The 16,835-nt window shown below is 32.9% G+C and overlaps 1 protein-coding gene across 1 annotated transcript in view; it reads right to left on the minus strand.

The window, feature by feature from the left end:
* Positions 1-14,351, minus strand: part of twz (BTB/POZ domain-containing protein twz) — a 68,253-nt gene extending 53,902 nt beyond the window's left edge. Inside the window, exon 1 of the mRNA XM_088273061.1 lies at positions 14,099-14,351. Coding sequence (XP_088129187.1) covers positions 14,099-14,157 — 59 coding nt within the window. The 5' untranslated portion in view covers positions 14,158-14,351. The remainder of the gene's footprint in view (positions 1-14,098) is intronic.
* Positions 14,352-16,835: the final 2,484 nt, after the last annotated feature.

Consider the following 16,835-nt stretch of genomic DNA (forward strand, 5'->3'; position numbering starts at 1 on the left):
GTATATATATATATATATATAGAACTTCCAAGAATTTGTGTAGTGTAGTCGTCAATCTTGGGAAGAATTGATGAATGTTACACGTGTGTAAAATGATTACTTAAAAACCTACCAAAAAAATAACTCCCATAATAAGAGATTACCCAGATTTGTGAACAAGTATTTGGACACACTCAAAATATTGTAAAATATGTGTTTAGTTGCAAACCTAATGAATGGTGAATTCAGCATAATTTGACGCCTATTTGAAATATATTACGCCATACACTGGTAACAGTGTTTTCTAATACAAAATACAGGGTTGTGATTTAATTATAATATATTCGAACGAATTAATATTCCACCCTTTGCGATGAAGTGCGCCCCAGCGGCGCCATATCAAGTGTCGCCTTACGCAGAATACTACGCGAGAACAACTTATGTAAAAATATCACTGATGATAAAATCGATGATTGAATCTCATGCAAGAAAATGTAAGTAATTTAGGAGTTTTTTTCCCGTTTTTTTTTAATCAAAATCACATTTTCATCTAGTGTACGGAGTGCGTGGAAGTTTTTGGTGTCGTAAGGGAAGGGTAATTATCTATAACCTAACTATGAGTATTTTAATGTTGTAGAATTAGTTCATATACCCTGATGATGACAAGGTTCTTGTTGAAAAAGTGTACCTATAAAAAGTGGTTTAAACAAAGTTGTTTTATTTTATAAAGTTTATGAACTAATTCCTTCAATTATCGCTCCCAGTGGTTTCGGACCTTGTCTTGCTGTATATTGTATATGCTCTTTTACATTGTACACTTTTATATTGTATATAGTATGGTAGAGTGTCCGCAATAAAATAGTTACATTGCTTTACGGTGGCTATGTCACTAGTAATTTATTCATTGAATTCTTGAACTTACATAGTTGTCGGTATTGCGAATCGACAAGGCAAAGGAATGCATATAATGGATTACTCCTTCACATAATAACATAAGTATGTAACATAAGTCGAGTGTTTTTTTTTCTATCGTGCATCCTATATGAAGAGAGAATATATGAATTCTCAAAGCAAATGTTCAAAGCTCAATTCTCTGATTTTCATTCACTTTTACGCTGTTCCAATTTCCATGTTTTTGACACGAATTGAATTAGTAAATGTGTACATGTGTGTGTGTGTGTGTGTGTGTGTGTGTGTGTGTGTGTGTGTGTGTGTGTGTGTGTGTGTGGGTGCGTGTGTGTGTGCGTTCGTGCGTGTGTGCGCGTGCGTGTGTGTGCGTGTGCGTGTGTGTGTGTGTGTGTGTGTGTGTGTGTGTGTGTGTGTGTGTGGATATAAGATCAAAATACTATTCTTTATGTTTTAATATCATGACGAAAATAGAAAAAAGTAAATTAAATTATCACCAAAAAGGCAAAACATTCCAATAATTTAAATAAACCGTCATTGCTAAAATAATTTACATTGACATACGTAACAAAAGAAAAATATTATTTTGTAACGATGTGACAAAAATTCAAACAAAAAATGTAAAAAATATATGTACATATGTTCGTTTGTAAACAATAATATCGATTTTTATTGTTTAAATATCATGATAAAAACGAACAAGTTATTTGAATTACCAACAAGCGACTAAATATTCCGATGATCGAAATAAACTATCATCGTTTTCAATAAAGTTTTTATGGTTGTAGGCAACAAAATACTGTTATTATGCAATGGCGTATGTACCTTGCACCGAAAAAAATATTGTTTGAATTTTATACATGATGAAAATCAAAACCCTTCGCAAACTTCAAAGGCTTGTAGAATAAACGTAATAATTTGATGGATTCCTGGAAACTCAGAAAAATGGGAATTTTTGGGAGCTTATAAAACAATCAATCGTCAATTACTTTAATATATCATATATATATATTGCTTCCCATACTACGAAACGCTTGAAAACATATTTTAAATTTCAATGTAACTGATTTTTTTATTTTTTTACACTTATATTTCACTTATATCACGTACTATATACTCACGTCCTCCTCCGTAGTGTAATGGTCAGCACGCTCGGCTACCGTTCTGGAGGTCCCGGGTTCGATTCCCAAGGGGGGTAAAATAAATATAAGTGATTTTTTCACTGTAATATTTATTCAACATTACCATGGACTGCTACCTGAAGCGGAGGGCTGATCACCTTTCCTTCATGTGTAAACGATCGAGATAACACTGCGTTAATATGACACAGTGCCCTATGCACCATTGGGGTGCGGATAAGGGTTTTATTATTTTTATATATTTCAATTATTTTATGAATAGATACAGCAGTCATTTTATGGTAATATCTATCAATTTTTAATTTAAATTTTACTTGGTAAATACCACCGCTTACGATGTTTGGAAATGGTGCGCAATGTATCGAAACACGTGTTATAATATATTTTACGAAATAATGACAATAATTTTACTTTAAATTATATAACAATAGTGTCTTAATTTATGAACAATGGTTTGGACTCACTCATATATTGCGGAATCCTTTTTTTTTATTTAAATTTATATTTTCATTTAATAAGAGATACACGTCAAATTTGATTTTCGATAACTAATGGTGATCACAACAATATTGTGGCAATAAGCTCTCTGGATGGATTGAATACTAAAAATAAACCTAGAAAAAGGTGACACACAAATTCTGTCCTCTTTTTTAGGAAAAATAAATGAGAATGAAACTCGACTTTTACTATTGTGTTCCCTTTGATGTATCCAAAGTTGCTTTAGCACTAATTTATGGAAATTGTACATAAATAGGTCGTATAAGCGAATAACCTAAACAAATTACATTTCTCAGTGGCAAGTTTTAGCCCCATAATATAACAGTCAGTAACAGGTACATTGAAAGGTTTGAAATGTAAATTCCTAGTTTATTAGCGTCATTTTTTCTTGGTAATTTATAATAAAATTTTGCAATATTTGGAGTGTGTCCAATTCTTTGTACATATTTATTTTCTCCGCTATGGAGTTATTGATACATCCAAATTTATTGAAAAAAATAACCACTCAATGAAACGAACACAGATTTGAAAACCCTCATTTTTTTTTTGAATACAATAAAAAAATAATATTTTGAGGTGTATCCCAGAACGTAAAATAATTTGAGAAGAATCTTATATACGTTATATGAAGGTCTCTGCTAAATAAGAAAAAAAAACTTACTCCACTCCACTACAAGTCAAACAGAAGGCAACTTCCGAAATTCGAGTTGTGTAGTTGTTAATCTCATGGGAAGAATCAAGAATGTTACCCGTGTATAAAGTGATTACTTAAACCAGCCTATGGTAGGTCGTAGACCTTGTAAATACCCAGACTTATACATATTTTTCTTCATTTTTAATAAGATATCAAAATATAAAATAACTCGTAAGTGGAGTAACTAAGATTTGTGTACAAGTATTTGGAATCACCCTAAATAAAACGTTTTAGCTCAATTCAGATCAATAAAAAAATCTTGACATATATAATTAGATATTTTGTTTAACGGTTGCAATTCTATTACTTAAACATGAATAAATATGTATGCATTTGGTACTACTTATGCACGTTAATAAATGTACCATGATAAATTATGCCTGTAAGCACCTCTCGGTATTCAAATAAATCAAGCTCTGGGCATGTATCAGAAGCTTTACGGTACAAGATAGTGCAGCGAGCATTGCTCAAAAGCTCCGAGATCTGATACGAGATATGCGTTTCGAGGTACAGTTTACACGCAAAATGGACAATCCATAATTTTGTACCGACCCAACAGGATCCGGATTTGCTTGGGAAAAATTGCTAGCGTAAATGCAAGCAGCTGACAGTGATTCACAGTCCAGATAGATATCGAACGATTACAGTAGCTAAGCGATAAAAGGCCATGTCAGATTACTCCCGTTTCGTTCTACTGATTTATCTTAGGAGTTCAAGACGCGTTGCTAGTGTTCATTGAAGAAATTAAGAATGCACCTTACTCGCAGTGGCGTGCACAGATAATTATTTAGGGTAGGCAGTAGAGGTAGGTAGTAAGGTAAGATAGGAATTACTTAGTAAAGTAGGGCAGTAGTATAATTTTATTAGAAGTTATACAATTTTTTTTAATTGCACCATTACACTGTGGAGGCGGATTTAAATATATTAAACAATTATTAATTTATAATAAAAAACTGATAAATCTATATGCTACACAATTTCTCAACTAAGAGCACCAACGTCAGCTACAATCCCACATTTATCAAAATTACTACTAGCATACGAAAGCACTCCAACAACAGTGCATACATACATCTTTGAAAAATTAATGCAATATGGATGTTCGACAATTGGGAGAGTGGTGAACGTTACACAAGTGTATAAAGTGATCACTTAGGCCAGCCAAACGCCAGGTCGTAAATTAATTCGCTTGGATTTCCATCATCTTTTGTATAGAAAACAAAAGATGCTTCCTCTTAAATGGAGACTCCTGTTATACAAATTGATCTATCATTAGACCAGATTGTAGGTGTGCAGATTGATAACAAAGTAAAGTTGACAACTTTTACAAGAGATTCATTGTTATTGTTAAAGATAACACTTGATTTTTTTTATCACTTGAGTATATTTTTGTGACTTCCAACTTCAGGTCTAAATGTAAACTGAAGATGTAAGCTTAGCTTCTGAAACTAGTTGTCACAAAATAAACTCAAGTGCTAAAAAATAAACTTAAGTGGTGTTTTCTTTAATAATGTCATATCTTACTACAAAGTAAATGCCGAAACAATACATGAGATATTTATTGTTTGTGAGTGTTGAAAATGAAAGAATTTATTTCGCAGACATTATGACGATTTTATACGAATCAGATCGGAAAAAATATGTAAATTGAAAATAATCCTCTGTACGAGAAAGTTTTCCGTTAAATCCATCGTAGGTACACAAAATTAACAATGGGAGCATTTCCATAAGAAAAATCCCATACTTTCAGTAGAACGTATTTAATACCTGCTTTGTTGGTATTTTACTTTTCTTTTTTGATAATACCTCTTTGTTGAATTTACGTAGCTACCTGCGAAGGACAAAGCGGACATTTTTTCTCGTGATGAGGTGGAAAAGGGTGAGGTGGATATTGAGATACACATTGACAACAACTCTCACAAAAAAAATACAGAATCGATAATTCAAAAGACGCGGAAAAATATTTTTCTTGAAAAATACTTTTTGATTACACAAATAAACAATGAATAATGTATGAAAATATATAAAATTGAATATTGAGCTTTGTATAAAATCGATTTTAATATGTATACACAATAATATCGTACTTCATTTTTTAACATATTTATTCATAAAAACAAGACAGTTTAACATAAAAAATAACAAAGCTATAAACATTAAAAATTAACCGATCACAAAATTGATTGATAATATAATTAAAATGTATTTATTAAATGTTTTAATCAAATACAATTTTTTTAACTTTACGAAATTGATTTTCATTTTCAAATAGCATCTAAAAATAAAAACCCATATTTTTTCTTCATCCATGTTGAAATGTCAATATGTATTGAACTCAAAATGTGGTGAATGTTCGTTTGTTTGAAAGCGTATATAAATATGACTGTTACAAAAAGTTTATAAATAGGAATTTTATTATCATTATCAAAATATTACAAAAAGGATTCATACATCGCTCACTCATTTCAAGAACGTCATAAAACAAAAAACTTGATTTTTCAGGAGAACGTTTTTAAAGTTTAAAAATATAACACAATGCATTAAAAATAAATATTAAGCCACTAATTGAACTTTTTACTGTGCAACAGATCTTTTTAGGTAAAACCTGAAGGTTTTTTTCCATTTGAAAAATATTTAGTAGATAAAAAAACAATGACCTTTCTTCAAAATGCAAAAACAACACTTTCTGCCCTGTAGCGGGTAAATATTAAGTTAAAAATATGCCTCTTTTACTGGGATATAGTACATTTTTTGGGCATTCCGAAAACATGCACAACTGAAAACTGACGATTTTTGATTTATGACGCTCTTGAAAGGAGTGAGCAATATGGTAAAAAACATAGAATGCGGTGAATTTAGATGCAGCTCACTCGAAAATTGCACAGTGGATAGACACGGACACTAGTGTTTGTCCTGGCAAGTTTGTTTGGCATTGTTCTAGACCTGAAGTAGCAGCTCGTGGCTACAAACAGCCATGGGCAGGGTAGGTGCAAGGTGGATGAGTGCTAGGCGGGTGGATCGGGTGAGTTGGCCCACCCCACCCTGCTTAGGTGAATCGCTTCGTACTAAGTTGAGGGCAAGTTTTTAATAAATCATTGTTTGGGTACAAAATGAGTGGCGGACGCGAGCCCTCGGGCAGGCATTCATAATTAACCGGATCCCGGCGTTTGATTTGCCAAGCACAGATATTAAGGGAGCCTCAAACCCTTTAATACAATTATGGCATCAGTAAATGAGTACTTCTACTTCTACATATAATTAAACAGCATTGATTTCATTATGTGTAAAAACATGAAAATTGTTGAGAAAATTAATCCTAAGTGAGGAAAGATTTGGACTCAATAAAAATATTGTAAATAAATAACTGGTAAAGATATTCTTCTTCTTTTAACCCTTATATGCACCTAATGGTTCATAGGGCGGTCACTGCATCATACCGACGCAGTTACCTTGATTGTCAATTGCAGGAAGGCAAGGTGATCAGCTCCGCGTTTCAGGTACCAGTCTAGGGTGTTTATTTTTTTAATAAATATGTAAGTAAAAACCACCCATATTTATTTTGACCCCTCTGGAAATCTGGTTATCTGCAGCACGGTAGAAGTGCGATGTGCTAACCACCACGCTACGGAGCGGACAAAATATAAGTTTCAGAAAAAATATGTGCTTAGACGTCTCCTTTCTTATACATTACGTTATGTATGTTATTTATTTGTAATTTCTAGATAAAACTAAATCATCGTAGACAGATATAATAGAACGCCACACGAATCTGTCTTTGCAAACAATCTTCGCCGCTTTATTTATTATCTTTATTATCACGAACACATATATAAATTAAACCAATTATAATTGATGCACCAATCAATGACTGAAAATATTGAATAAACAGAACATTTTCAAGGCAAATTTTGAATTATTGATTTCCTTTTGAGATGAACTCTCTGTCCCCCAAACAAAATCTCTTCAATTCTTATTTTTTCAATGAATTCCACTTCCATCACGTGTACAGAAGTGGTGAACGCGTATTTTCTTTAAGGAAGTAAACGTCGACGAAAGTAAATCCTTTTGCCAAATAAAGCCAATGTAAAAGATATCTTCATTAGCAATTAGCGTAATACCGTGGCACCGAGCGAAGCCAGATTAACTCTGGGACAAGATTTCCCTTTGAGATTTGATATTTAAAAATAAACCCGTTAATACATTGTCGTAAAAGGTTAACAAATTAGCTTTTAATGCTAAGTAATTAAATTATTATTCAAGTATCTCTATACAACACCGAAGCTAATTTCTGCTCTGCCTAATGAAAATACTTCAAAGCAGTCTCTTAAACTACTGCAAAAAAAAAACCTTTGGGTTTTCGTCTTTAACATAATGTATTAAGATAAATTTGTGTGTAGGTGTGGCCTTGCGGGAGTGTGTGTATGTGTATATGTGTGAGAATATATTAATTCTCAAAGCAAATGGTCAAAGCTCAATTCTCTGATTTTCATTCACTTTTACGCTGTTCCAATTTCCATGTTTTTGACACGAATTGAATAAGCAAATGTGTACATGTGTGTGTGTGTGTGTGTGTGTGTGTGTGTGTGTGTGTGTGTGTGTGTGCGCGCGCGCGCGCGCGCGTGTGTGTGTGAAATGTGTGTGCGTGTGTGTGTGCATGTGTGCGTGTATGTGTGTAATTGTGTGTGAGTGTGTGTGTGTGTGTGCATCAAATGGTGCATTGGTCACAACGTCGTACAGAAGCAGAGTTATCTTGATTGCTTAGTACCTACATTAAGGAAAGGTGATATTAAAGCAGTGGTTCCCCACTAGTTTTTCCTGCGTAACGCTTCAAGAAAGACCTCAGGACTGATTCAGTGACGGTGTTTACTTTTTAAAGTTTGTTACAGCCAAAAATCCGCTTTCGAAAGGTGCGTCGTACATAATGGCTGTAAATATTTTATTGCTGTTTCGTTGGCACAGTAGTTTAGATCCGCTTAAAATTACCCAACAATTTCTCTGCATAACAACTCTGCCTAAAATGATTTTAGTGCTGCTTTTAGTTTCTCGTGTCTTTTAGTTCTACCTAAAATTACCCAACAATTTATCTGGAAAACAACTCTTTAGTATGCCGATATATTTCTTGTAGATCTGCCTAAAATTACCCAGCAATTGTGCTGCAAAATAAGTCCTGAGTCTGCTGATGCATGAGATTACTATTAATTCTTCTTGATCAGAGATGGATCGGTGGAATGGTTTGCGAAATGGATGTTTACCCAGTTCCATTGCGGCCATATTCCTGGGAATAAGCCAGTACTGAACTTACATACAAGATAAATAATCTGAAGCTTAGGCCGCAAAATTGGTAGATGTAATAAGTTTTTTATTATTAATTTTTCAATATTTTTTATAGCCGAATATATCAGCTTATCAGTAGATTCCACAGCAGATAATTCACATCTGGGTCAGTTGAAAGGGAAAATCTAGGAACAGTAGTGTTGGTATAATAATAAATAATAAAAACCCTTATACACACCAAATGGTGCATAGGGCACTGCTTCATATAAACGCAGTGTTATCTTCATCGTTTACATATGAAGGAAAGGTGATCAGCCCTCCGCTTCAGGTACCAGTCCAGGGTAAAATTAAATAAATATTACAGTGAAAAAATCACTTATATTTATTTTACCCCCCCTGGGAATCGAACCTAGGACCTCCAGAACGGTAGCCGAGTGTGCTGACCATTACACTACGGAGGCGGGAGGTGTTGGTATAAACCAAAAATTAATTATCCCAATACAATTAACTACGATTTTTCAAGATTTCTCCAACATTCGTAATAAAATCGAATCTGCGCTTCCTAATATTGAGACAATGTTGAAACTTTTTTTAAGTCTAAAAAATAGATTTTTTGTATTAGTCATATTGTTTATGTTTGTATGTGTGCTTTTATTTCTTTCATATAAATTGAATTTGAATATTCGTTACTTTTTAATAAAATAATAAAAACAAAATTAAGCCTTGATTCGGTACTGTAAAAGCAAATGGGTAAATCTGTTTCAGACCAAATTTTACAGGAGACTCAAAAAAACTTGTGAAATTAAAAGATCTCATTTGTTTTATGTATTTTTATGTGTACATATCTTTAAAAAAAACTAAATAAGTATTGCCACTACAGCTTTTTATTTTGCCAGATTATGGAACAAACTTAGGAAATAAAAAAATTGACAGATATACCCCTTTGCCTTTACACTCCCGATTTATATTTGAGCTTAGAGCCGCCACTACACTGAATCCGGTACTGGAAACAGATGCGTAATCCCACCAGCTTTTGCAAGTGGCATTTAATTTTAGTCAAAAGATTGACACCTACGCATGCCACTAATTGAGAAGCACTGTATTACAGTGAAAAATCACTAACTTTTTTTAAAAGCTAGTTATTTTTCGAAATCGAAATCGAACCCGGGATCTCCAGCTAAACGCGCTGACCAGTACACTACGGAGGCTGACAGAATAATTTTATATTTTCAATTTTATAATTCACATTTTAAATCATTTATGTATTTTTAATTGGCGAATTTTTTAAACACTTGTATTCAATCATATCTAGGTAATCTATTAGATTTGCAAAGACTCACCGAACCACCCAATGTGGCTTATCGGTGGATATGAAATTAAAAATCAATTAGCCCTATTCACAATATTTAAAACAACGATTATTTTTAAATGGTAATAAATCAAATTTTCTTGTTGGCAAAGAAAATAGAACGCCACACCACTCACCTTTACAAACAATCTTTGTCTCTTCCGCATTCATGCATCCCCTCATACATAGCCACCGATTATTCCGACTCCTAAGCTGACCACGCCCAAGTATTTGAAATACTAGACCAAATTTTTCTCGTTATTCATCTGCTTCTATTTTAAACTTAATTCGCCTCATAAATTTGTATTACTATTCTTTCCTTACTTATTCATTTCACATGTCCAAACCATCTCGATAATACTTATCTCAGCCTTGCATTCGTACTTTAATTTATCATTCGAACATCTATCAAACATCTATTTAAAGGAAACATTCATCCGAGAGATCGCATTTCGACTCAATTTATTTTTGAAAATCTATTATTTGAACGGTGATAATTCTCAAGCAATTTTTTTTTACTTTTAAAAAATCGTTTAATTCCGCATGAAATGGTGGAATATTAAATAAATAAAAATTGAGAAATAGCGAACAGATGTAAAATTTAGATTGACAGAGTTCCAACTAGTGGAAATGATTAATTTAATTATTAACGTGAAAAAGCTCCACACTATTAACTTTTACAAGAAAAGCACTCAACATTTTTTGAGTGCTTTTAAATTCACTTTATATCGAGAATGTAGGCGTACCTTTCAGTTTTAAAAATTCAAATCGAAATGAGAAAGGATATACCTTTATTACGTACTATTAAGGAGAAAAAAAAGATAAATTTAAACCTTGACAAAGATGAAGGAGAATATGGAATTCTGGGTATTTTTAAGATCTTCGCTGGTTTAATCACTAAATACACGTGTAACATCCACTATTGAATTCATGATTGACAACCACACTACTAAAACTTTTAGAACTTTAATTTACATATGTTTTTTTTTTTAAATTTAACGCTTGAACATACCACTTAATGGGTTTCATTTATATATACGCCTAGTTTCGAAAACTTACAGATGTTTTTATCTTTTGGTAAAAATTAAAAATAATGAACAAAAAAATATTTTAAAAAAAGCTATCCACCATATTTTGAGTCTGTCCAAATCTTTGAAGGCAATTTTTTTCCAGCTGGAAGCTATTTATATTGACATTCCAGAATTCCATTTTCTTATTCATTCTTATTGAGATGTCAATACAAATTACTTCTGGGTATAGAAACCCAGATTATTGAAAAAAGACTTTTTTTCATTCAAACCCTTAGCACTGCATCATAAAAACGCAGTGTTAAATTGATCGTTAACACATGAAGGAAAGGTGATCAGCCCTCCACTTCAGGTACACCAGTCCAGGGTAATATGGAATAAATATTAGAGTGAAAAAATCACTTATTTTTATTTGACCCCCTGGGAATCGAACTTCCAGAACGGTAGTCGAGCGTGCTGACCATTACACTACGGAGGCGGACAAAGACTTTAACACTCTCAAAATATTGTAATTCGGAAAGGATGTGTTTTGTAATACCAAATTTAATTAGAATTTTATGTGATCATTTTTAACAATTGAAATTAAATTTTATCGTATCGAAATGAGGCCGAAGATGAAAACATTTGTTAGTTTTTGAAACAAGTCGTATATATAAAGAAAACTAATGAACAAAAAAATATTTAAAACTATTGAACAAAAAAAAATTTACCTAAAGATGAAAACATCTGTAAGTTTTCGAAACTAGTCGTATATATAAATAAAACTAATTAAGCGGTATATTCAAGTGTTTAATTTTTTTTAAACAATCAATATGTCATTCCACAATGTTAATGCCGAATCAACAAATAATTTTATCTACATAAGTACATGTATATCCTATGTATAATTGACATGCTCTTTCATATCTGAGTTCTAAGTAGCATCTATGATTGAGTTGTGTAAACTATTTATATGGCAGAGTTTCTTATGAATTGTGTGTAAGATTTTCTCGATTTATTTTATATAAAAACTGACTAACCATCACGCCGCTTCCCCGCCGGGGTAGGCAGAGAGAATAGAGCGCCACACCACTCTGTCCTTGCAAACATTCTTCGCCTCTTCCACGTTCGTGCATCTCCTCATACATACCCGCCGATTGTTACGACTCCTAACCTGACCACTTTCAAGTATTTGGCATACCTGATCGTGCCATGTTTTTTTCGGTCTTCCTCTGCTTCTTTTCCCACTAACATTCACCCCATAAATTTGTTTTACCGTTATTTCTTCACTCATTCGTTCTACATGCCCAAACCATCTCAACACACCTTTCTTAATTTTATCGATAATGCTTATCTCAGCTTTGCATTCCTTCCTTATTTCACTAATCGCACTTGTCATACATCGTTTTGTCGCACATTCTTCTGAGAGATCGCATTTCGACTGCATTCAGTCTACTTTCATCCTTCTTTTGCCAACTCCATGTTTCACTTCCATACATTAGAGTTGGAACTAGGACTCCATTGTGCACTGCCAGTTTAGCTTCCACTGATAGGTTTTTATTTGCTATAACTGATTTCAGTGCACCATTCACTTTGTTCCCAGCATTCACTCTCCTTTCTATGTCTTTATCAATATTTCCATCCCTAGAAAACATACTACCCAAATACACGAAATCATCTACCTGTTCCAAAATCTCTCCGTTTACCAATATTTCACATTCAGATCTGCATTCTCCTCTTTCAAAAACCATAATCTTGGATTTGCTAACATTCATCAATAAATCACTAAATCAATCAATAAATCACATATTTTATATGAAGAAACATAAATTTAAAATTTTTATTATACCAACAATTTAATAAGTTATTCACAATATTTTGATTCCGTCCAAATCTTTGTAGGATTTTTTTTCTTTCAAACCCTTATCTGCACCCCAATGGTGCATAGGGCACTGCATCATAAAAACGCAGTGTTAAATAGATCGTTAAAACATGAAGGAAAGGTGATCAGCCCTCCACTTCAGGTACACCAGTCCAGGGTAATATGGAATAAATATTAGAGTGAAAAAAATCACTTATATTTATTTGACCCCCCTGGGAATCGAACCCGGGACCTCCAGAACGGTAGCCGAGCGTGCTGACCATTACACTACGGAGGCGGACAAAGACTTAAACACTCTCAAAATATTGTAAATCGGAAAGGATGTGTTTTGTAATACCAAATTTAATTAGAATTTTATGTGATCAATTTTAACAATTGAAATTAAACTTTATCGTATCGAAATGAGACCGAAGGCCCAGTTCTGCGGACCTCGTTTCGAGTTAAGAGTTCCTCGATTCAATTCTACTTTACTGCACTCTAACTTCTATTTTTACACAAGCACTTCACCTGAAAATAGCATTTATTGAAATATTTGTGCTCGAATATGTCATAAGAGCACAAAATATTTTACTATATTAAATCGAAAATTCGTCGGCAGTTCTCGTCAGAACTTCAGGACGTTGATCTGACTTGGGAGGATGAAAAAGAACTGGAAGCCAACAGAAAAGCTTGGAGACAGTTCATGGACTCCATATGCTCCACATAGGGAGCGAATATGGTGTAAATAAAATATATTTAAAAATACCACAGTATAGGGTTAAATATGATGAAACCATGTAATTCTTAGAGTTTTACGTGTTGTTTTTACATAATTAATATAAAAATACCGAAATAATATTTTTTACAAACATTGATATAAAAATATGAAGTAATCGTGTTAAAGCATATTTTTATTTTATTTTTTCACGTACCCGTTATTGTAAATATTTTATTACGAATTAAATAAGATCAGTATTTTATTATAACATATACGTACATTAATGTGTTTTTTTTCAAACTTATAAAAATGTATTAAAAATATTATTTTAAAACAGAAATAAAATATCACAAAAATGCATTTGTATAATTTTTATGGTTATCGTTTTGATGTTCTATAATTTTTTAAATGGCGCTTAGTAAAACTTTAAAATATATATTTACTAAAACTATTTAATATTTAATTTATTAATTGTTTCGGCGTTAACTTTGTGGTAAGACATGTTACAATGATTAAAGAAAACACTTTTTTTTATTATTCAGACCTGAATGATGGAAGTTTAACTTTTGAAACTAGAAGTCTTTAATAAAACTCAAGTAGTATAAAAACAAGTGTTTTCTGCAATCATTTAATATATAAATTTCTTTAAATATTTTAAAATAAATTAGCAGTACCTCTTGTGTCCCGAAGAAGTGGACGGGCCTTCGACGGCAATGGAGACTCTCCCGTCCATGATCTGGAAGTCGGGGACCTTCAGGATGTCGTAGGGATAAATGGTGTAGCCGGGGAAAGACAGCTTGACGGAATTAGCGAACCGAGCGAACGAAAACCGCGAACCGTCAAAACTACTTTGGGTCACTTTGTTTTTGTTAGTGAATCTAACAGGTAGGAGCGGGGAAAGCAACCGGCCGTCGGGGGAGCTTTCAGTCGACTGACACAAGAGCGCTGCTCCCTCCTATCCTGTCCCTCACCCCCTCCACACAGCCTCTATAAGCAACACGTACCCATACAACGCTCGATCTGCGTGTGCAAGAAAAGTTTTCCCCATACACACACGCACGGGGTCAAAATTGACACTTTTCGGGCAGTAGCCTTTTTTTACTAATCACCTGCAGTTTTCGAAACTAGTCGTGTGTAATGAAATAAAACTCAATGAGTAATATTTTGCAAGTGTTTACTTTTTTATAATAATCACATGTAATTTACTTTGTGTAATACCACTTTAATAAACACTAATTCGTGACTACCAGTTTTGGAATAATCATTCCATCATCAAGTCATTAAAATAAAATTATTACGGTCTGACATTCATACAACAAATTTAATTTTAAATAGAGAAAGAACACAAATACGAGTAATAAATATCCACTTTTAAAAATATTCCAATTCTGATTTATTTGTCTCTTTTAAAATTTATTTACCTCTTTTAAAATTTTGTTTTTGTATAAATATCAGACCGTAATGAATATATTTTAATGACCTGATAATGGAAAGATTATTCCGAAACTGGTATTCATAAATTAGTCTTGAAGACCAATTTGGGCCAGTATATTTTCTTGCATTCTATTGACATGGGCATTCTGGAATCGTCTTCGCTGTCTTCCCCATCAGACTATATCATCCGTACTACACATTTTCCCAATTCCCGTGTTCCTTGAAATTCGGTCTCTTGAAATATTTCCGATTATGAACATCAATGTCCTGATTTCTACACATTATTATTCAATTTCTTGAATGTTTTTCGCAGATACTTTGTGGCACATTTTATAAACTTTATAAAATAAAACAACTTCAAAATAAATTAGTCATTCGGAGTTGACGTATTTGCAACGAAATGCAAAAAAAACAACATTCAGGAGTTTTTTAAATCATATTTTTAAATCATATTTTTAAAATTATATTTTCATATGGTGTACGGAGTGCGTGGAAATTTTTGGTAAGGGAAGGGTAATTAACTGTGAGTATTTAAATGTTTTAGAATTTAGTACATAAACCCTGATGCTGACAATGTAATTGCCGAAACCGGTTGGATAAAGAGTACCAATAAAAAGTGGTTAAAGTAAAGCTGTTTTATTTTATAAAAATGAATATTTAAAACTGTTATTTCAATTACCAAATATATTTACCTTCATTGTGTAAAGAATTAAAGTACAAGTAAATGCCCAGGAGAGCTCGGTGTAGTCCAAAGTAACTAAGTATCTCGTTACGAGAGGTTCTCTCGAATATACGGTTGTGTACATGTGTCGCTTACTTTCAAAATCCGCCAGATCCAATTTTATAAGATTTAAAAATAAATACTCTATTGGAATGCCAATTGTGGGTTTTATTGTTTAAAATGTTTATATACTTGAAAACCCTGCTAAAAATATTTAAAAACAGCGTTTTATTTCAAATTCCTCTATATTCGTGGAACTTGCCTTATGACCCATATCGGTCAATCAGAGAGCGGGGTTAAGTCAAATATTAAAATGACGTCATTATCGGTTCGTGTCGCGTTTTTTTATACTGGATAATTTTCTAAATAAATGGGAAAATTCTCTTTTTCATATTATTTTATCTAAACATATACAATTATTTTAAACATAAATGATGCCCGGAGAATTTCGTAATTTTTGTTCTGGCGGATTTTGAATGTAGGCGACACATATAGAGTAGGGTATTTTCACGTTTCATTTTTATTTAAAAAAAAATCTCCATAAATTACTGTGCCGATAGAACTTTCTTAACGCTTTTTAAAGAATTTCCTAAACACGTTCACAACAACAATATTCTAGTTGTGTCCAAATCCTTGATTTATTTTTGCATTTATCAATGAATAACTGTAGCAACCAAAAATGTTAAATGACATGAATATAACTAACTAACTAACTAACTAACTAACTAACCATCACGCCGCTTCCCCGCAGGGGTAGGCAGAGAGAATAGAACGCCACACCACTCTGTCTTTGCAAACATTCTTCGCCTCTTCCACGTTCATGCATCTCCTCATACATACCCGCCGATTGTTACGACTCCTAGCCTGGCCACTTTCAAGTATTTGGCATACCTGATCGTGCCATGTTTTTCTCGGATTAAGAATTACATGAAACTATACTTATCATAATCATGAAGGATAAACTCACTCGCAATTAGGAATACGCTGTATAAAACAAAAAGTTGGAGCCAGAGTATTTTAGAGACGTGATAAACGATGTTGTATAAATCGTAGCTAGATCTCAGTCACTTGAACGTTATGTGATTCATTGATTTAGAATTTACCCTGACGGTGGCGCCCTCTGTTGAGCTTTCGTATAAAATTTAAAGTATAAAGCTTCCTCCAACTGAACATAGGGTGAGATTCATTCGGATTTGATCACATACATTTTTTAGGGCAGAGCTTTAATATCATTTACATTTTTAGATACTTTTATT

Source organism: Brachycentrus maculatus, unplaced genomic scaffold (genome assembly GCF_059751285.1).
Source record: "Brachycentrus maculatus isolate JH-2025_06_01 unplaced genomic scaffold, ASM5975128v1 h1tg000539l, whole genome shotgun sequence".
Taxonomy (NCBI): domain Eukaryota; kingdom Metazoa; phylum Arthropoda; class Insecta; order Trichoptera; family Brachycentridae; genus Brachycentrus; species Brachycentrus maculatus.